This window comes from Prionailurus bengalensis, chromosome E1 (genome assembly GCF_016509475.1).
Source record: "Prionailurus bengalensis isolate Pbe53 chromosome E1, Fcat_Pben_1.1_paternal_pri, whole genome shotgun sequence".
Classification (NCBI taxonomy): Eukaryota; Metazoa; Chordata; class Mammalia; order Carnivora; family Felidae; genus Prionailurus; species Prionailurus bengalensis.
Window position 1 is genome coordinate 54,906,938 of NC_057347.1, and position 21,202 is coordinate 54,928,139.

Genomic DNA, 21,202 nt, shown 5'->3' on the forward strand with positions numbered 1-21,202 from the left:
GGGCAAAGAGAGGGTAGGAGCTTCCAGGAAATCCCTGGGTATTGAGACCCTGGATCCCACCAGAGTACCCAGGGATGGGGTGGAGGGCTGTATCCTGCCTGTTCTGAGTACCCAGGGGCAGGAACTGCCACTGACAGGACTAAGCCAGGCTGAGATGAGGGGTGCTGAGATGGTGCAGACCCCTGAGTATGATCCCCTCAGTCTCCCATACCAGACCCCCCAAGGCTTGAGACCATCCCTAGAGGACCAAGGATGCACCTTAATGGATCCCATCCCCTCCTCCCAGTATTTATATCTAAGGAAATTCAGGCTAAGCTAAATGACCCTTCATGTAAGAGCCAATCCCAGCACTGAGACTGCTGGCAAGAAATGAGACATAGGCACAGCGATGATATGTGTCCAAGATGTACCTTATAACTAATACAGGCATCTCCTACACAATTCACCCAGAAGTTAAGGCATCTTAGGGTGGGTGAAGTGGTATCTCATTGTGGTTTCGATTTGAGTTTCCTTGATGACTAATGCTGTTGAGCATCTTTTCATGTGCTTGTTGACCATTTGTATGTCTTCTTTGGAGAAATGTCTACTCAGACCTTTTACCCATTTTTTAATGAGGTTATTTGTCTTGGTTGTTGGGTAATATGTGTTCTTTGCATATTCTAGATACAAGTTCTTTCTCGGCTATATTATTGCAAATATTTTCTCCCATTCTGAGGGGTATCTTTTCACTTTCCTGATAGTGTTTTGGCACACAAAGTGTTTGATTATTTTTTTAATTAATTAGTTTGTTTGTTTGTTTATTTATTTATTTATTTATTTATTTACTTATTTATTTTTGAGAGAAAGTTGGGGAGAGGCAGAGAGATGGAGACCGAGGATCTGAAGCCGGCTCCAGGCTGACAGCCGAGAGCCCCACTGGAGGGCTCAAACTTGAGCACTGAGAGATCACGACCTAAGTCAGAGGCAGATGCTTAACCACTGAGTCACCCAGGCGCCCCGATGATCCTTTTTAAAAATTATATGTGTGGGGCGCCTGGGTGGCGCAGTCGGTTGAGCGTCCGACTTCAGCCAGGTCACGATCTCGCGGTCCGTGAGTTCGAGCCCCGCGTCAGGCTCTGGGCTGATGGCTGGGAGCCTGGAGCCTGCTTCCGATTCTGTGTCTCCCTCTCTCTCTGCCCCTCCCCCGTTCATGCTCTGTCTCTCTCTGTCCCAAAAATAAATAAAACGTTAAAAAAATTAAAAAAAAATATGTGTGTGTGTGTGTGTGTATATATATATATATATTTTTTTTTTTTTTTTTTTTTTTTTTTTTTTTTTTTTAAAGAGAGATTGTGAGTGAGGGAGGAGCAGAGAGAAAGGGAGACACAGAATCCCAAGCAGGTTCCAGGCTCCCAGCTGTCAGCACAGAGCCCGATGCTAGGCTGGAACTCACCAACCATGAGATCATGACCTGAGCCAAAGCCCGAGGCTTAACCAACTGAGCCACCCCACCCAGGAGTCCCTTATTTTTTATATATTTTTGAGAGACAGACAGAGTGTGAGTGGGGGGGAGGAACAGAGAGAGAGAGGAAGACACAGAATCCAAAGCAGGCTCCAGACTCTGAGCTGTCCGCACGGAGCCTGATTCAGGGCTCAAATTCACTAACAGAGAGTTCATGACGCTGAACCAAAGTTGGACGCTTAACCGACTGAGCCACCCAGGCGCTCTCCCCCGCCCCCCCCCCCCTTTTAAAATGGTGTGTGATGAGAATCCGAGCTCATCTTTTTGCATGTGGATTTTTAGTTGTTCCAGCACCATTTGCCGAAAAGACCATTCTTTCCACACTGGGTTGTCTCAACATCTTTGTGGAAAATCGGCTCATCAGAAATATGAGGGCTTATTCTCAATTCTCTTCTATTTGACCTATGTCTATCCTGACGCCCGCACCAAACTGTCTTGATTACCGTAACTTTGTAGTAACTGAATAAGCTTTAAATAATACATATTAAGGGCTGGCTAGTGGGGAGGAAGATGGAAAAGAGCCCGCAGCTCTGAAGAGCGCATGCGGAAGTGGTGGGCGTCCTCTGATCTGCCTCCAAAGGTCTGAGGGTGGCCCTCTACGCTCGACCGCGGGTGTCTGCCTGCGTTCTCCTGGTGCGGCCCTCAAGCTCCAGGCTTTCAACGCAAGGACCACTGGGGAGCTAAAGCCGCCGAAGAACGCTCCACCCTGGCCTCCCACCCGACTCCCGCTGGGAGGTGGAGCCCCTTAATGGCACGCTTTCTCCCTCCCTCCCATTCCTGGAGGCTCTAGCGCGTAGAGGGAGCAGGAAAATCCACAAGTGGAAAAGAGTCTGCGACCTATGCAAATCACAAGCTAATGATATGCTAATCGTCTCGCGGAGCTGGCATCTCAAGCCCCGCCCAGCTACTGGACGGTCCAGGCCACTCGGAGCACTGGGCCAGGCTGAGGTTGGAGGTGCAGGACCCAGTCACGCCCAGCCACGCCCCCCCACCACGAGGCCCCGCCTCCTTCCCCACTGGACGGGGACTCGGAGGTGGGCCCGCCCACCGGCGCCCTGTGCCCGCCCCTCGAGGGCGCGGTTCTCCGCCTGTCGGCGTCCTGCCTCCTCCATCGCCCGCTGGCCGGGCCGCAGGAAACCGGGCGCGGCGGGAGTGGAGCCGCTTTTCTGCCGGGCCGCGCGAGCCGGTGAGCGGGCCCCCCGGGACCCCCCTCCCCCGCACTGTCCCAAAGGTGCCCTCCCGCCGAGGTCCTCGCCAGCGCCGTCGCAGACCCGCCTCGCCGTGGGCGTCCTGGGCCCCTTCCCGCTTGTGACGGGCTGTGGGTTGAGGATCCAGGAAAGTCTTGTCCCATTCCTGAGCTGCCCCAGCCTGGGATGGCTGGGGACCCCCATGCCTGAGGGGTCTCTCCCAAGCCGTTCCCATCCTCCAGGGCCTAGGGGGCTGGGGGAGGCACCGGCACCGGCACCGGCACCGGCACCGGCACCGCGCAAGGCCTGGCCTGAAATCACGCGGGCGCCGCCTGGGCGTCCCAGACGCCCCACCCAGAGGAGATCCGTCCTGGGGAGGGTGGGAAAGCAGAATGGAAACGAGAGCCAGGACGGCAGGGACGGGGCCAGGCTGGGAAGAGCTCATGAAGTCCCTGTGGCCTACCTACCCCATCCCCCACCCAGGCTGAGGTCAGCCGGCCCCTGAATGTGAGGGAACCTTTGGAGGCAGAGAGAGGAGGAGGGTGACCTGCCCCAGTTCGAGGAGATCTGGAACGCCCTGTTCCTTCCATAGCCCCTGCCAAGTGCAGAGGTTTGAAGACTTGTCAGTCCCAACCTCAAGCTGGTTCTGGCAGCTCTTCTGTCCAGAGGAAGCCCTACCACTGCCACCCTGTGTCCTGGGCCCTGCCTCATATGGGGTCTGGGAAGGGAGGGATCTTCAGGGACTGCTCTGGGGCTGGTGGTTCTTCCTTTTCCCCTCACCGTGGGAAAGGAGCCATCCCCTCCACTCAGCACACCAAGACCCTGCAAGAGAGCTTTGGCTCACTCCTGTGACCATGCCTGCAAGCTTAGTGGGGCAGAGAGGGGATTCCGAGGGCCTAGGGAGGGCTCTGGCATCAGATGGGAAGCCCTAAAAACAAACCAAGGTGTGTGTGCAATGTGTGAAGGACAAGAAATGCTATCTGAATTTGTGCCCTGCCCATAAACCCAGCTCCCTGCCACTTGGGCGTGAAGGTAGTCTCACTCTGGGCTGGGGTTCCTGAGGGCTGAGGTGGGCAGCTCCTGTGAAAAGCTGCTCACTTCCAGTCCCAGGAAGTGAGAGTGAAGTGTCTCTAGCCGCATTTCTTTCTTTGCCTCCACCACATGCCAGGCAGTGATCATGATTCATGGTGCCCAGTACAAAGGAAAGACCACTTCCCTGCTGGGACAGAATTGGAGCCAAAGCACCCAGCCCCATCTCTGCTCTGCTCTGCTTGACTCTCCTGGAATGGACCTGTCGGCCAGGAAGCCAGGTCACCCCTGGTCCTGGCCTTGCCTGCCTCCCAGGGAACACAGGTGGGTCACTCACATTGATATTATCTTTTGTGCTCACCCAAGGCTGGGTGGGGTGTGTGAAGAGGTCCCTGCTCATAGCGTGGGGGTGGGGGGAGGAGGGTCGACAATGACAAACAAGGGAATAATCCACTCCAATGTGGTGTGAAAAGTACTATTTAGGAGAGAAATAGGGGTACCTGGGTGGCTCAGTAGGCTAAGCCTCTGACTTTAGCTCAGGTCTTGATCTCACAGTTTGTGAGTTTGAGCTCTGAATCAGGCTCTGTGCTGATAGTGCAGAGACTGCTTTGGATTCTCTCTCTCCCTGTCTCTGACTCCCCCCTCTCTCACTTGCTCTCTCTAAAAAATGAATAAAATAAAACATTTTTTTATATTTAAATTTTTTTGTTTATTTTTGAGAGAGAGAGACAGAGCGTGAGTGGGGGAGGGGCAGAGAAAGAGGAAGACACAGAATCTGAAACCGGCTCTAGACTCTGAGCTATCAGCACAGGGCCCAATGCAGGGCTCGAACTCACTAACCGGGAGATTGTGACCTGAACTGAAACCAAGAGTCAGATGCATAACTGACTGAGCCACCCAGGTGCCCCCAAAATAAAACACTTTTTCAAAAAAGGGAAACAGGGGCACCTGGGTGGCTCAGTCAGTTAAGCATCAACTTTGGCTCAGGTCATGGTCTCACTGCTCATAGGTTCTAGCCCCGCATTGGGCTCTGCTGACAGCTCAAGAGCCCGGAGCCTGCTTCGGATTCTGTGTCTCCCTCCCTCTCTGCCCCTCCCCACCTCAAAAATAAATAAAACATTTAAAAAAAAAAAAAAAAGGAGAGAAATAGAGGAAGAAGGCCTAGCCCAGCCTGGGGTGGGGGGGGGGGGGGCAGGGGAGCTTTCCAGGAGTGCTGTCAGGACTGAATCTTGAAGGACCAACAGGATTCTCTCTGGCTAGGATTTTGGAATGCCCACAGCTTAGTTCTTGAGGAGGGCCCAGTTTACTGGACGAAGGGGCTGGAGGACCAAAGGGACCAAAAAGCTGTGACCTAGGAGTCACTGGGGGTATAGAAGAGGACGCCCTCTTGTGGCAGGCAGAGTTTACAAGGGAACTCCCAGAGGGAGGCCAGGGGTCCTCAGACCTTGTAGGCAGGGCTCCCAGCCAGCAAAGAAAGAGCAAAGGTGTTTGGGGTTTCCTGGGCTCTGACTGTCCCTGGAGGCCTGGAGGAAGGAGAAACTGGGAAGAGTCAGCCCCATTGAAAGATTCAGAGTAAAGGTCAGAATCCTGGACAAAGTCCCCAAAGGGCTGCCCAGAGAAGTGGCTGCTGAGAAGGGTACTATAGAAACCCCTCTGTAGAGGGGCAGGACAAGCAGGAACAAGAAAGGACCAGAACTGGGAAATGGGGAGGGGCTGGGCTGAGGTCCAGCCTCCAGCACCCCCTCCCCCACATGTCTCCCCTGTCACCCACCTCCTCCCTGCCACCTTGGGGTCAGTGACAGTGTGCTACTCTGAAGGGAACCGGCAGGGTCCCAGGGCTCGGATGGGACAGGAGTAGGTAGAGCAGTGGGGACGGAAAGGGCAGGAGGAGGTGAAGGATGTGGAGGAAGCCTGGGCGTCCTGGGAGGAAGAGGGGAGAGCAGCAGGTCCGGGAAGGCTGGGGGGGGGTGGGGTACAAACTGTGGCGAGGGTGTGGAGGGGACATTTGGGCCAGCACAGACAGGATCAGGTGGCGCTGGTGGCCTTTCCATTTGCTGTGGATACAGAAATCCTAGAAGGGACTGTGTCTGAGTCTGAGGTTTGCCCGAGCCCGGAACTGGGCCAGGAGGATTGGGGCTGAGGGATCTCTAGGGCCAGTATCACATGCAGCAGCCAGGATGGCAGGACGCCAGCGCTTACAGCATACGCACGCACACTCTCACTCACCCTGAGGTTGGGCTGAATGGACCACTCACTTTGGCAGGGCTCCTGGGGGTCCTCTGGGGAGGGAGCAGACTTTGTGTCCAGAGAAGAGAGAGATTGGAGCGTGTGAAGGAGGCAGTTTAGGGCGGTTCCCATAGGTGCTATTTTAAAGCACCTGAGCCTGGGGCAGAAGGTGTGGAGCGCTCGGCATGTTGGGAAGATGGGGTTGCATATTTCTGATAGTTTCCTGAGTTTCCATGGATCTTCCCAGGACCTGGGGCTAAAAGGAAGAAAACTGTGGGAACTGGAGCTCAGGGGATCCATTGGCTTCACTGGGGTGAAGGCTGCCAGAGCCCAGAGCTCTGAGTGCGGGTGAGGTCTGAAGGCCACGGGGAACCAGGAAGCAGGAGGAGAGCCCAGAGAGAGGGGACTGGAAAAGCACTCTGCATTTGAGGAGGGGGCCTTGGGGCTTTGAGGTCTGGTTACAGCAGCTTCTGTGATGGGAGGGCGGCCCAGATGGGCGGTGTGTGTGTGTGTGGGGGGGAGTGGGAGGCGAGAAACTAAGACTGAGCCAGATATGGGGGTGGTACGGTTTCATCTGCATGGTGTGTGACCCCATGTGCATGTGGTGTGCCTGTATATTTGTGTAGCATTTGTTTATCTCTGGGCTTGTCTGCATGTGTCCGGGTAGGTGTGTATTTGTACATGTGATGTCTGCATGTGTCTGTCTGTATATGTCTGTGCATGTCTGCATGTGTGACTGTGTGTGTGTCTGTGTCTCTAGATTTTTCTGTGTGAGCGTGTATCGGTGTAAGTGTGTCTGCACATACGTCTGTGTACCTGTGTGGTTCTGTGTGTTTCTGTCTATGCAGTGTGTGTGTGTGTATGTGTGTGTGTGTGTGTCTGTGAACATGTATCTTGGCATATGCCCATGTGTGGCTGTGTATGTATCTGCATGTTTCGGGGTGGGTGGAGGGGTTGCTCAGAGAAGCCCTGGCAGGTGGTGGGTCATTATCCAGCATCACTGTAGAACTTGACTCTGTCATGGGCTCCCTGTGAAAGGAATAAGTGCCAAGGGCCTTTGGATGAGACCTGAGCCTTTTCCCGAAAGCTGCTGGTTTGGTGCCCTTGGAGAACTATTCTGTGTGTACTCCTTTGACTACACACAGCACCGGCTCACCCACCTAGGCAGTCTCAACAGCAATGACGGTAGAGCCGGCAGCGTTGTGAAAGTCTGTGTTTGTGTGCAGGAAGCCTGCTTATGGATGTTTGAAAATACATCTGTGTGTGCCTGCGGGGGCATTGGGACTAGGCTGGCTCTAGAGGTCTGTTCCATTCTACAAGCGACTACTGAGTGCTTGCTGTGTGCGGGAGGGGACCCCCAAGACTGGGCCAGGAAGTACCACCCGCTGACCACCAAACGATGTAAGTCTGGGAAGAGTTCCACCCACCTGCCCTGTTGCATTGTTGGCTCACCTACCTGCCCCTCCTGCCAGGCTGGCTCTGGGAAGTGGGTGAAAGGAAATGCCAAGGCCAGCGTGTTTGCCTCTGGCCATCTCCTAGGAGGCGGTACAGTTGGTGATACCTAGTGCTGGGGCAAGAGGAAGGAATGGTTTCAGCCACCCAGGGAAAGTGGCAGGTGAACACGGGGAGGGTCGGCAGCTCCATTCTGTCCCCTCCACAGGTGGCCCAGGCAGTGGCAGCCGTGACAGTGAGGCGGTGACAGCAGAATTTGTGGCAAAGGATGCCCCAGGTCCTGGAGCGTGCAGAGGGCTGCTGGGCCTGGGTAGTGCTGCTGGCCTCCCTGGTGACCCAGGGCCTCACCCTGGGCTTCCCCACATGCACTGGCATCTTCTTCACTGAACTGCAGCATGAGTTCCAGGCCAGCAACAGTGAGACCTCCTGGTTCCCCTCCATCCTGACAGCCATGCTCCACGCTGGGGGTGAGCAGCCTGGGGAGGGCCCAAGGGAGGGTTGAGAAAGAGCAGGGGGTGAGAGAGGAAGCCACAGTCTCCCTGGCCTCCTGGATCCCTCTCTCTGCGGCCACAGGCTTTGTCTCATGGGGTGAATTCCTAAGATGTCACCTGATTTCAGCAGGGCCAGCCCCCCTGGCTGGAATCCCGTAGGTCTGGGCTGGGCAGGTCTGGGCTAGGCTGGGCTGGGGAGGGGGAGGGGGCTAGAGGCTCCTGGGATACAAAGCCAATCCTCTCAGTGGCTGGGGGATCAATGCGGACTGTAGGAATGTCAGGCAGTCAGCCGACTTCAGGAAGAGACACTTGAGTGATCTCTCTGAACCTGTTTCTTCCTCTGCAATATAGAGGTAATGCCCAGCACCCTACCCACCTCCTACATGGGATCATAGGGAAGATCACATGACTCCCCGGAAAGTAGTATTTGGAGGCCCTCATTAGAGTCTTCAGTATGGGAAAGGGGGCTTGAGGTACACACCAGGTGCAAGATGGGGCAGAGCAAGAGCCCCATCTCTCACCCTGAGGCAGAAGGGCTGGGGAGGTGGCCGGGAAGGCAGTGCCCCACCTCATTTCCTGTTTGGCTCCTCCAGGAATGTGACCCCCTCACCTTGTGAAGGGGGAAGGCCAGGGCTGCCTGCGAGGCTCTCTACAGTAGACTTGGGCTCAGGGGCCTGCCCCTGGCTCCTGAGAGCTCTATCACGGAGACTCCATAGACAGTGACCTCCTCCCGGTGTCAGGGTGGGGGCCGGTCAACTGCAGCCAGATCTCCCAGTCCTCAGGACTCTCCCCATGTGTGTGCTTGCTTGCCTCAGGTGACCCCATCTCCCTACCAACCTCCTGCCACTCCCTCCACCTGGTACCAGCAGCCTCCTTGTTATTCCAGGTCCTTCCTTCCAATTGGGCGGGAGGTCAGACTGGGATAGATGCCCTCACTGAGGTGATCCCTGCACCTGCCGCCCCAGGGCATGGGCTCGGGGCCCTGGGAAAGGCTGGGACTGGCCCAGACCGCATGACCTTTTCACCTACAAGGCTGGAGCAGAAGTGGGAACCTCAGGCAGTTCCTTCCATGCTTCCGGAGAGGGGTCTGCGTCAGGTACTGGGAAACCGGCACCCAGTGGGGACCCCCACTTCTCCACCAGCTTTAGACTCACCGCCCCCTGGCAGGCACACCAGCCCCTCAGTCGGCCTGAGATTCCTGTCTGCCTCACATACATACACCTTTAGCCCATACTCATTCAGAGTATTGTAGACATTTTAAACTTGAATGTGTCCTTGATCCCAGGCACTCCCTGCCCCACCCATCTTAGAGATGAAGAAAACAAGCAAGCACAGAGTACAGGGCATGCTCAGGGTAGCAGAGTGGGTTTGGGGAGCAGTGCCCCTGCAGAGGAAACCCCCTGCCTCCCGGCACCCTCAGCTGGCACAGGTCCCAGCCCCACCCCGAACTCCATGACTCAGGACTTTTCCAAAGTCAGGCCAGAATTTGGGGTGGGGAAGATGGCAGAAGTGTGGGACAGCAGTCATGTTCACTGCAGAGGCTTGCCTCTCTATAGCGGTCTCTGCTTGATTATCTCTGAGTATGGGCCACTCACTTCCTCTGTCACTCCCATACTCATACTGGCTCACAACCCCCTCTACCCCAGAGGCACACATGCGCACGCGCATGCGCACACACACACTTCCCTTGTCCCTTTGGCTGTGCTCTGGGAGAGTAACTCTGGAGAAACTCCATTATGTGTCCTTGAGGGCAGGGCACCTGGTGAATGAAGCCCTGCCAGGTGAGGAGAAGCAGCCAGCCAGGACTGGCTGCTTTCTGCCCTGGCTCTGGAGTCGTGAGAAAGCAGCTCAGGATGGGGGTGGGGTGGAAGAGAACAGGCCCTTCTCCACCAGAAGCCAAACATCTGAGTGCAAGACTTTGTGTTGGCTGGATGTGATGGGGGTAGGGGGAGAGGGCACCCCACCCAGTTTTCTCCAGGGTCCCAGGCTGCCCACCCTGGACGTGATGGAGCATAGTGGGAGGACTGTGGCCAGTCCTCTTGAGAATGGGAGGTAGGCAAGGGCCTGAACACTCGTGGGACCTCCCCTCGCAGCTGGTCAGATGTCATCCAGTGTGACCTCCTGTAGGGGAGGAAACTGAGGCACAGAGAGGGATTGCGTTTGCCCCAGCCCAGAGCCAGCCTGTGGCAGGGTGGCAATCAAAATCTAGGCTTACAGGCCTCAGGGCTGTGCCCTTTAAGCTGCCACACTAGTTCCTGCTGGAAGCACCTTCCGACCCCCCTGTCTGCCTCCCTGCAGATCTCCTCACTCAGCTGCCACCTGCTGGCTGCCTCCTCACCCCTGCCCTTCCCTGCTCCTCCTCACAGGACCCCTATGCAGCATCCTGGTGGGACGCTTTGGCTGCAGAGTGACGGTGATGCTGGGGGGCGCACTGGCCAGCCTCGGCATGGTGGCCAGCTCCTTCTGCCACACCCTTAGCCAGCTCTACCTCACGGCAGGATTCATCACAGGTGACTATATTCCCATTTCTAGAATTTCTGGGTGCCTCCTAAAAAGTGCCAGACGTAAGTGCAGGCAGTGTGCCTTATCTTCTGGGGCTGCTTCTAGTCACACGAGGGAGAAGGACAACGAACAGATAAATAAAGAAGGATTGTTGCTGATCACGACAAGCACCTGAGAAGACAGGACAGCTGATATGATCGTGTCCTGGCTCGGGATGGGGGTGGGCAGAGATTCAACAAGCAAAGAGGTAAAATATCTAGAACACCCCATGCAGAAGGTAAAGCAAGGGCGGGAGAGGTTACTACTTTCAACAGGGCAGTGAGGGAAAGCCTTGCAGAGAAGGGGACATTTGGGCAGAGAACTAATGGGGAGGTGAGGGAATCTGCAACCAGGCCCTTGGGGAAAGAGCATTCCAACAGCAAGGGCAAAGGCCCAGAAGCGCCCAGCAGGCAGTGAGGTGGCCAGTAGGGTAGAAGCACACGAGTAAGGGGGTCAAAAAGGTGGGGTGGTGGCTGGATGGGGGGTTCAGTAACATCATCCAACTGCCATTTTTTTTTTTAATTTTTTTTCAACGTTTGTTTATTTTTGCGACAGAGAGAGACAGAGCATGAACGGGGGAGGGGCAGACAGAGAGGGAGACACAGAATCGGAAACAGGCTCCAGGCTCTGAGCCATCAGCCCAGAGCCTGACGCGGGGCTCGAACTCACGGACCGCGAGATCGTGACCTGGCTGAAGTCGGACGCTTAACCGACTGCGCCACCCAGGCGCCCCCATCCAACTGCCATTTGTAGAGCACCACTCTGGCTCCTGTATTGAGCACTGGGGGGGGGGGGGGGGGGGCGCACCAGGTTGGAGCAGGAGAACAGGTACAGACAGGAAGTGGCTATACCTTCAACCAGGGCAATGTGATGGAGACGATAAGTGGTCAGGCTCAGGACTGCAGGTGAGGTGCAGAAAAGAATCAAGGACAACCCAAGCTTCTAGGACCCAAGAAGGGTGACACCAAGGTTTTTGCCCCAAACCACCAGAAGGATGAAGTAGCCTTTAACTACAATGGGGAAACTAGGGGAGGAGCAGGTTTGTGGGCGCTTGGGAAGCTCAGGTGTGGACACATCCCATCTGAGCTGCAATAGGCAGTTAGGGATGAAGACATGGCTGGCATTCAGGTCTTGAGGCGAAGTATCATCCTGCTCTCCCTGAGGGAACAAGGGTGGGTGGCTGAGGAGGCCTGAACACTGAGTCCCAGGACCCTGGAGTGCCCAGCATTCTGGGTGGGAAGAAGTGACAGAGGCAGGAAGAGACACAGGAGAGCAGGATTGCTCACGAAAGCAAGCGAAGAAAGTGCACGGGGTCGTGGCGGGAGTGAGGGCTGCTGTGGATCGGATGGAGGGGACCAGCCTTGATCTTTGGATTTGGCAATATGGAGGTTGGTGACGTTAATAAGAGCAATTCTGGAGCAGAGGTGAGAGTGGAAGTCTGATTGGAATAGATTCAAAAGAGAATAGAGGGGCGCCTGGGTGGCGCAGTCGGTTAAGCGTCCGACTTCAGCCAGGTCACGATCTCGCAGCCCGTGAGTTCGAGCCCCGCGTCAGGCTCTGGGCTGATGGCTCAGAGCCTGGAGCCTGTTTCCGATTCTGTGTCTCCCTCTCTCTCTGACCCTCCCCCGTTCATGCTCTGTCTCTCTCTGTCCCAAAAATAAATAAATGTTGAAAAGAGAATAGGAAGACAGGAATTGGAGACAGCCAAGATAAACAGTATTTCCAGGAAGTTACAGTGAAGGGGAATGGAGAAATGGGCCAGTATCCAGAAGAGGCTGGGGTCAAGAGAGGGTTTTTTTTTGTTTTGCTTTGCTTTGTTTTGCCTTTTTTTTTTCCTAGAGAGTGAGAGAGAACGTGCGCACACATGAACAGAGGAGGGGTAGAGGAAGAGAGAGAGAGAGAGAGAGAGAGATTGAATCTCAAGCAGGGTCCATGCTCAGTGCAGAGCCCAGAACAGGCTAGATCTCATGACCTGAGCTGAAATCAAGAGTTGGACACTCAAGGGACTGAGCCACCCGGGCGCCCTTTCCTCCCCACCTTTTTTAGATTGTGTTGTTTGTTCGTTTGTTTGAGAGAGAGAGAGAGAGAGAGAGAGAGACGCACTCACACACAGAGGAAGAGATAGAATCTTAAGTAGGCTCCACACTCATCACAGAGCCCGATGCAGGGCTCGATTCCACGACCCTGGAATCCTAATCTGAGCTGAAATCAAGAATTGGATGCTCAGGGTGCCTGGGTGGCTGAGTCGGTTAAGCGTCCGACTTCGGCTCAGGTCATGATCTCACAGTTTGTGGGTTCGAGTCCTGCGTCGGGCTCCGTGCTCACAGCTTGGAGCCTGGAGCCTGCTTTGGATTCTGTGTCTGCCTCTCTCTCTCTGCCCCTCCCCCACTCACTCTGTCTCTCTCTCTCTCAAAAATAAATAAACATTAACAAAAATTTTAAAAATAAAAAAAAAAGTGGTTGCTTAAAGGGGCTCCTGGGTGGCTCAGTTAGTTAAGCATCAAACTTCAGCTCAGGTCATGATCTCGCAGTCCATGAGTTCAAGCCCCACGTCGGGCTGTGTGCTGACAGTTCAGAGCCTGGAGCCTGCTTCCAATTCTGTGTCTCCCTCTCTCTCTGCCCCTCCCTCACTTATACTCTATCTCTCTCTGTGTCTCAAAAATAAACATTAAAAAAAAAAAAAAGAATTGGATGCTCAACAGATTTGAGCCATCCAGGCGCCCTATGTTTTTTTTTTTTTTTAAGTTTATTTATTTTGAGAGAAAGGATAGAGAGCACATGTTTGCACAAGTAGGGGAGGGGCAGAGAGAGAGAGGAAGAGACAATCCCAAGCAGGCTTTAAGCCATCAGTGCAGTGCCAGATGCTGGGTTCAGTCTCACGAACAGTGAGATCATGACCTGAGCCGAAAGCAAGAGTCCGACGCTTAACCGACTGAGCCACCCAGGCGCCCCACCCCCCATTTTTTGCTTTTTTAAACTGCTTTATTAACTTCACAATATATAATGAGTATTGTTCCATGCAATAGAGTAAAACTCCCCTGCTGACAGAATCTTACAGACTGGGTCAAAATATAACGTTAAAAGTGTGCCTGGCTGGCTCAGTCGGTAGAGCATGTGACTCTTGATCTCAGAGTCGTGAGTTCAAGCCCCATGTTGGGCATGGAGCCTACTTAAAACAAAAGCAAAACCCACATTCAATTAGAAGCTGGTTGGGGCACCTGGTTGGCTCAGTTGGTTAAGTGTCCGACTTCAGCTCAGGTCAAGTTCTGTTTGTGAGTTTGAGCCCCACATTGGGCTCTCTGCTGTCAGCACGGAGCCCACTTTGGATATTCTGTCTCCCTCTCTCTGCCCCTTACCTGCTCGCTCTCTCTTTCAAGAATAGGGGTGCCTGGGTGGCTCAGTCGGTTAAGCATCAACTTCAGCTCAGGTCATGATCTCACAGTTTGTGGGTTCAAGCCCCGTGCCAGGCTCTGTGCTGACAGCTCAGAGCCTGCTTTGGATTCTGTGTCTCCCTCTCTCTCTTTGCCCCTCCTTCGCTTGTGCTCTGTCTCTCTTTCTCAAAAATAAATAAACGTTAAAAATTTTTTTTAAAAAAACCAAAAATAAACATTAAAAAAAAAAAGCTGATAACAGGAGCCCCACAAGAAACAGGTAACACCAAAAGGTTTACAATCAAGGTACATCGTGAACATGTAAGTTTAGGAAGCAGGTGCGTCTTCTTATGGACTTGAGGGAAAACATCAGGATTCGAGGCCTAAGGCAAAACTCATCATGATGGTCACAGTGAGGAGGGTCAGTGCTAACTGCTCGCAGGCCATAAGTGAGTTGCTTTTCCCTCTGATGTCTCACTTCCTCCTCAAGCCTTCTCAAATTCTCTTCTCTTACCCTTGCCTGTGGCTCTCCAAGCCTCTGACTCCTGTCTCACCTGTGCTGCAGGATAGAATGGCCTATGATTTACTCTAGGCTCATGATACTCACCAGCTTCCAAAGGGAGGGCTGGGGACCCTCAGGGCCACCAGGAGCAGGTACTGAGAAGGGAGCGATGGCAGGGTTTCTGTTTCGGTTTGGTTTTAATGGGAGAAATAACGATAAAGGAGACTGATCTGGCAAAGAGGAGAAAATGGTTGGTGCAGGAGAGGGAAATTGCTGGAGGGATACAACTTTGAGTAGACAAGATGCAGGTGTAAGTGGAGGATTGGTCTCAGCTGGCAGTCTGGACCGTCCAGTGTCACAGGTGGGAGGCAGGTGGTCAGTTTCGGGAGTGAGGATGGGGAACGGGTGGGGATGCATGGAGAAGGACTGGTGATCTTCCAAGAGGGCGAGAGAATAAATGGACGGTGGCATCGCAGGTGGCCCGAGGGCCGTGGTCATGGTGTCGTTGTGAGCTTTCCCTCTAACATGTTCAGTTGTGCAGGGCAGACATGGATTGGGTCGCGGGTGGCATCTGAACTGAGCCAGGAGAGGGAGGTCTAAGGGAAGCGTATTCTAGGCAGTGGGAACAGCACCGGCAAATGTCCAGCGGTGAGGGGCAGCTTGGTGTCCAGAGGAAGAGAAAGAAGCTGATGTCGCTCAATCATGGTGAGTGACAGGGACAATGGCCTGAGATGATCAGGGCCAGACTGTGTAGAGCCTTCCAGGGCATAGTAAATTCTGTGGCATTTTTTTTTCCTAGATGTGATGGGAAGTCTTTGGAAAGCTAAGCGGGGAAGGGACTTACCCCAATTTAGTTTAGTTTTTTTTTTTTTTTTAATGTTTATTTACTCTTTTTTGAGAGAGAGACAGAGCATGAGTGGGCGAGGGGCAGAGAGGGAGACACAGAATCTGAACCAGGCTCCAGGCTCGGAGCTCTCAGCACAGAGCCTGATGCAGGGCTTGAACTCATGAACTATGAGATCGTGGCCTGAGCCGAAGTCGGACGCTCAACCGACTGAGCCACCGGGTGCCCCTCAATTTAGGTCTTTAAAGATCACTCTGGTGCTGTGCCAAGGGGAACAGGTGTGACCCCGGCAGTCCTGGGAAGGCAGATCTGAGGGCAGGGGTGGGACGCTTCTAAGGAGGTGGTGAGGCAGGCTGCTTCCATCTTAAATCCATCCCTGGGGACCTGGAAGTGGGTCTGGGCTAGAGCGGAAGGAGGGCAGACATGGGACACGACCCCATGACCCCGCTCTGAGAGCTGGTGGGAGGCCCCCCCAATGCCCTTGAGCTGGTCTCTCTCCCCCTGCAGGCCTGGGCATGTGCTTCAGCTTCCAGTCGAGCATCACGGTGCTGGGCTTCTACTTCTCCCGCCATCGGGCACTGGCCAACGCACTGGCTTCAGTGGGCGTCTCCCTGGGCATCACGCTCTGGCCACTGCTCTCCCGCTACCTCCTGGAGAACCTGGGCTGGAGAGGCACTTTCCTCATCTTCGGCGGGGTCCTTCTCCACTGCTGCGTCTGCGGGGCCATCCTGAGGCCTGTGGCCACCAGCACGGCCCCTGAGACCAAAGAAGGCCCCCCTCCACCTTCCAAGACATCCGCACCTGGCTGCCTGGCAGCGTGCGGTGCGGCCATCCAGCGCCACCTGGCCTTCGACATCCTGCGGCACAACGCGGGCTACCGAGTGTTCACGCTGGGCGTTATGTGGATGATCCTGGGCTTCCCGCTGCCTCACGTCTTCCTGGTGCCGTACGCCACGCGGCATGGGGTGGACGAGCACAAGGCGGCCCTGCTCATCTCCATCATCGGCTTCAGCAACATCTTCCTGCGGCCCGTGGCTGGGCTGCTGGCAGGCCGGCGGGACTTTGCTGGCCACCGGAAGTACCTGTTCAGCCTGGCCGCCCTGCTCAATGGCCTCACCAACCTGGTGTGTGCAGCGTCGGCGGACTTCCGGGTGTTGGTGGTCTACTGCTTGGTGTACAGCGTGTCCATGAGTGGCATTGGTGCCCTCCTCTTCCAGGTGCTCATGGACATTGTGCCCATGGATCGGTTCTCCAGCGCCCTGGGCCTCTTCACCATCCTGGAGAGCATCTCCATCCTTACCTCCCCGCCACTGGCTGGTGAGGCCCCGGGAGGGAGGGAGGGAGGGAGGGCGGGTGGGACCTGGGTGGAGGGATATGGAGACAGGGAGGAGAGGAACAGTCTGGACAGATTCAGGTGCCATCCAGCATCTCCAGGGCTAGGAACCTGGAATCCGATTTTTCCCAAACACCTTAGGGGCCTGGCCGCAGACCGTTCCCCAGCTGGCACCCAGGGTGTAAATAGTTAAAAATGAGGATTTTCGTACCAGCTGTACTGGAGCCCTTCCCCTTCTTCTCTGTGCCTCTGTTTTCTTATCAGTGAAGTGGGGCGATAAGAGAATCTACCTTGTAGGCTTGTGAGGATCACCGTTACATAGCAAAGAGCTTACCAGAAAGCCTGGCACGTAATAAGTGCCACGCACGCACATGTTTCCTGTTATTAACATCCTGGCTCTCCCACTTCCTGCCTGTGGGACCCAGGCACGTCATTTTCCTTCTCTGAGCCACAGTGGCATCTACAAAATGCAGACAAGAACACCTGCCCTCGCCACCGATCAGCCTGTGCCAGGCATTGGTGGGCACGGCTGAAAACGGAGGCCTAGTCCCCACCTCAGGGCTGACTTTCTGGTGGGAGAGTCCGGAATTAAAGCAGAGAGACACGATTTGCTCAGCACGGTGATTTGTGCCGGGAGGGAAACAAACCGATGTGGGAGCAGAGACCCCCGTGAGCAGACTTGCCAGGCAGCTGAGAGTGTGACATTCAAAGTGACAGTGAAGGTGTGTGAAGCCCTTGCTGCTGGGGGACAGTCAGTACATGGCAGGGGTTAGTACTGTAGTGCAGTGATGATGGGGACTCTTCCCAAGTGTGGCACTGAAGTCCCAGTTTCCAAGGGAGTTCTACAAGCCAACAAGTGGAGACAGCTCACCCAGGAGGAAGTACAGGAGGGCCCGGGCGTGGCTGGGCAGATATCCCAGACTGCTAGCTTCCCGCTACCAAGGGTAAGGGAGACAGGCCCTTAGGTGCTTTTCTGGCCCAGAGGTTCTTCCTGCCCCTGGGAAAGCAGGTTTCCTGTTTCCTCTCGTTTCATTCAACAGATCTCTACTGAGTGCCTTCTAGATGCCAGCCACAATAGCTGATACTGGGGATATGGCAGAGCCAAAAATAAGTCCCTGCTCTCTGAGAGCACACAAGTTAGTGGGAAGGAGGCCTGGTATCCCTGGGACGGTGGCCTAATTTGCTCTCTGTCCCCCAGGGCTCCTCCTCGACACCACCAACAACTTTAGCTACGTTTTCTACATGTCAAGCTTCTTCCTCATATCAGCTGCCCTCTTCATGGGTGGCAGCTTCTGTGTCCTGCAGAAGAAGGAGAGGCAAGGCAGGCCGGCCGAGGCCGAAGGAGCCATCACAGAAGTTGCCTCAGAGCGAGGCCTCACAGTGGAGGACCCACGTGGTTCCGAGAAGCAGCTGTACACCGAGATCACATATGTGACCAGCGTCTGAGCCCTGGGATCGTGTGTGTGACCAGCGGCTGAGCCCCAGGGTCTTGTGTGTGACCAATGGCTGAGCCCTGAGGTCAGTGAGTGACCACTGCCTCAGCCTAGGGATGTGATGTCCAGCTGCCAGAGGCTGGGGCGAAGGGCTCACCAGGAAGCCTGAACCAAAAGCCATCCAGGCTCTGTACATTGGGACTCAGCCAGGAGCTGGGACCTTGGAGGCTGGCCTCCAAAGACTCAGGGTTCCTTCCAACCAGCAGAATCCAGGAGCGGGTCCTCCTGACTTTTCCCCTTGGGTACCAGAGTGAGTCTAAGCCCTCCTCGGCTCAGCTGGCTGCCCAGTATTGCTGTTGCAACTCAGCACACTAGACCCTCCAGTCTAGTTCCATGTCTCTGATGCGATCTCTTTGTCCTTCTCCGGCCTCCAGACAGTTCCAAAGAGCCCACCCCACCTCTGAGGCCCTCCTGCCCCATTTCTTCTCAAGTGCCCCAGCCTTGGCCTTAGGGCTGCCCACAGCACAGGTTGCTGGGCCTCATGCTTACTGGAACCTTGAGAAGAAGAACCTCGTGTGAGAATGAGTTATGGCCGGTGATGGTGGAGGGCCAGGCTGAGGGGTTGGCCTGGACGCAGGCTACGGACAGATGAAATGTTGGGTCAAAGAGCCATCCTGGTGTCCGAGCAAAGAACTGGAGGGGAGCCCTTCCTTGGCTTGAGTCCTAAAATCAGTGTGAGGAGTCCCTGCATACGGAGCAGGGCCTGCTCTAGGGTCTCCCTCCCTCCTTTGCCCTCCCCTCCCCCTGCCCCCCAATCTTAGCCATGAACATTAGTGCTGGGGTAGATGGAAACCTGACATTTGACTGAGCAGGGTGGGGAAGGATTGCTAGGCAGAGCCCAAGGACCTCTGTGAAGACAGGGCTGCTTTTGCAACAGAAGCCCTTTTACTCCTCCCTCCTGTCCTGCTCTCTTTACTGTGTCACAGGTGTCCACCCTGCTCCCTGTTGGCCTGTGCCTGTGACATGGAGGTCAGTCTCCCCACATGCATACTCTTTTTGCTGGTACCGTGGTCATCACTTGGGGGCTAGCTGTCATCAGCCCAAACTTGTCCCAGCAGGGTACCAACTGAGGCAATGGAAAAAGAGTTTGTTTGAATCACACACAAAAACGTTCCTGCCGCAGGTTATAAACCTGGTGAACTAATGAAACCGGAAAACAGGCGAAAGTCCTGCCCCTCCCCCTTCAGTTCTCCCTGCTCAGCAGGGGTCCGCTCTGACCCAAGTCCTTGTTTGTTGATTCAGGCTCAACCAGGCTCCAACAAGAAAGCCTTATCGGGAAAATAAATTTTATTTTCGTGACCTGACTTCAGCCTTCCTTCTTTTCCTGCCCAGCTGGCGTGAGTAAGCATCCTTGGGGATGTTCAGTTTTTTCCAGGACCCTGCCATGAGTGCCCCCTTATGGTCAAGGAAAGTAGTGCAGAGGTGAAGCAAAGGGCTCTGGGCTGTCATAATTTGCTGTGTAATTTTGGGCACCATCACTGGGCCTTAAAAAAAGGAGGGGCGCCTGGGTGGCTCAGTCGGTTAAGCGGCCGACTTCGGCTCAGGTCATGATTTTGCAGTCCATGAGTTCGAGCCCCGCGTCGGGCTCTGTGCTGACAGCTCAGCCTGAAGCCTGTTTCAGATTCTGTGCCTCCCTCTCTCTGACCCTCCCCCGTTCATGCACTGTCTCTCTCTGTCTCAAAAAAAAATAAATAAACGTTAAAAAAAATTTAAAAAAATAAATTAAGGGGCGCCTGGGTGGCGCAGTCGGTTAGGGGTCCGACTTCAGCCAGGTCACGATCTCGCGGTCTGTGAGTTCGAGCCCCGCGTCAGGCTCTGGGCTGATGGCTCAGAGCCTGGAGCCTGTTTCCGATTCTGTGTCTCCCTCTCTCTGTGCCCCTCCCCCGTTCATGCTCTGTCTCTCTCTGTCCCAAAAATAAATAAACGTTGAAAAAAAAATTAAAAAAAAATTAATTAAAAAAAAAAAAGGAGGAGGTTGGCCTGGATGAACTGGATGAATCAGAGTCTCTTCTTGTTTGAAAAATCTGATCCTGAAGACCCCCATTGCCTTCCTGCTCCTCACCCAGTCCTGCGCTTGGCCACCATCTACAGCCTGTGGACCGAAGGGGAAATGCTTGGACACATTTTACCAGGTCCTGTCTCCTCCATCTTAACTGAGTGGAAAAGGAGAGAGTTGGGACTGGTGGGAAGGTGGATGCTTTTGGTGCTAGTAGCCACCAGGCTTTGAAGTGTGCAACCCCTATTAGGCCCGCTTCCTGGAAGCAGATTTCTTTTAAGGAAAAAAGATACCAGTGAACATTCAGCAGAGGGAAATTCAACCTCATCTGCCCCCAGCCAAGAGTGGCAATAATCTCTGGGCAGAATGCCTTCCACAAATATTGAGCATTTACTCCGTGCCAGAGCTGGGCAGAGAAGAGTAAGTCTTGGTGCTGCCCTCAGCACAAAACCAAGGACTGAGAATTGTTCCCCAAGGAGGAAAGCCCCTGAGTCTCTCGGAGGGGACAAATGAGGAAGAGAGAAATGAAGGAAGGCGGCCCATCTGATTCCAGAATCCACACTTAGCTGTTTTCCTGGGAATTCTCTAGAGAGGGTCTGGAGCAGTTCCTGACCAGTGGAGAGTAGAGCTCACGTACATCCTGTCCCTAAGCTCTGCGCCCCTTAGCGCCCAGGACTTTGCTACTCTGCCCAGCCAGAGGCAGAGAAGCCCCTGGCCACCTTGGGATGAGATGTACTTCCCCAGGTTGTGTCAGCTCCCCACAGAAGTTGAAGGGCTTGATGAGGGGTCTTGGGGCCACTGTCCTAAGTAGAGCCGCTAGGGTACCCAAGAACCCAGATTCTAGTCATAACTCCTGTCCCGAGGGGTGTGCATAGGGCAGGGGCTGACTACAGGCACCATGGTCAAAAGACGCATGTTGGGGTGCAAGGAACTGACGCCCTCATTCCAGAGTCGTCCCTTGGTCTGGGAGGTTGGGGTACGCCCCTCATCAAGTGCAAAGGGGGTTTTGAGGTCCTTCTGCTTCGACGTTCCCCCCACATGGGCGCCCTCCGACTCCTCTGGGTTCCCAAGGGCCCTTAGAGACACCCCTCGATGCAACCTCGACCCTTCACCACCCTTCCGGACGCGCGTCGCCTCCAGCCAGGGGCTTAAGGCACAGAACCCGCCGCTCATGCGCGCCGAGCGCAGGAACGATCCGGCCCCTTGATTGCCTAGGCCCGCCCCTTCCGCCCTCTG

At 54.8% G+C, this 21,202-nt stretch overlaps 1 protein-coding gene and 1 non-coding gene across 5 annotated transcripts; both read left to right on the forward strand.

The window, feature by feature from the left end:
• Window positions 1-2,572: 2,572 nt before the first annotated feature.
• Window positions 2,573-19,274, forward strand: SLC16A5 (solute carrier family 16 member 5). 4 transcript variants are annotated; one of them, XM_043585231.1, is made up of 6 exons: window positions 3,929-4,041; window positions 7,170-7,344; window positions 7,604-7,862; window positions 10,253-10,396; window positions 15,652-16,461; window positions 17,676-19,274. In XM_043585231.1, exons 3-6 carry the CDS (start codon window positions 7,664-7,666, stop codon window positions 17,921-17,923), a joined length of 1,401 nt encoding a protein of 466 aa, XP_043441166.1. In that variant the 5' UTR covers window positions 3,929-4,041; window positions 7,170-7,344; window positions 7,604-7,663; the 3' UTR covers window positions 17,924-19,274. The 4 variants fall into 4 exon arrangements, with proteins under 4 accessions (XP_043441168.1, XP_043441169.1, XP_043441166.1 ...); XM_043585233.1 differs by lacking the exons at window positions 7,170-7,344; window positions 7,604-7,862 and adding an exon at window positions 2,573-2,687 and having other exon boundaries at window positions 3,857-4,041; XM_043585232.1 differs by lacking the exon at window positions 7,170-7,344 and having other exon boundaries at window positions 3,934-4,041.
• Window positions 13,515-13,587, forward strand: TRNAK-CUU. The gene has a single exon. It is a non-coding gene; the product is annotated as a tRNA-Lys (tRNA).
• Window positions 19,275-21,202: the final 1,928 nt, after the last annotated feature.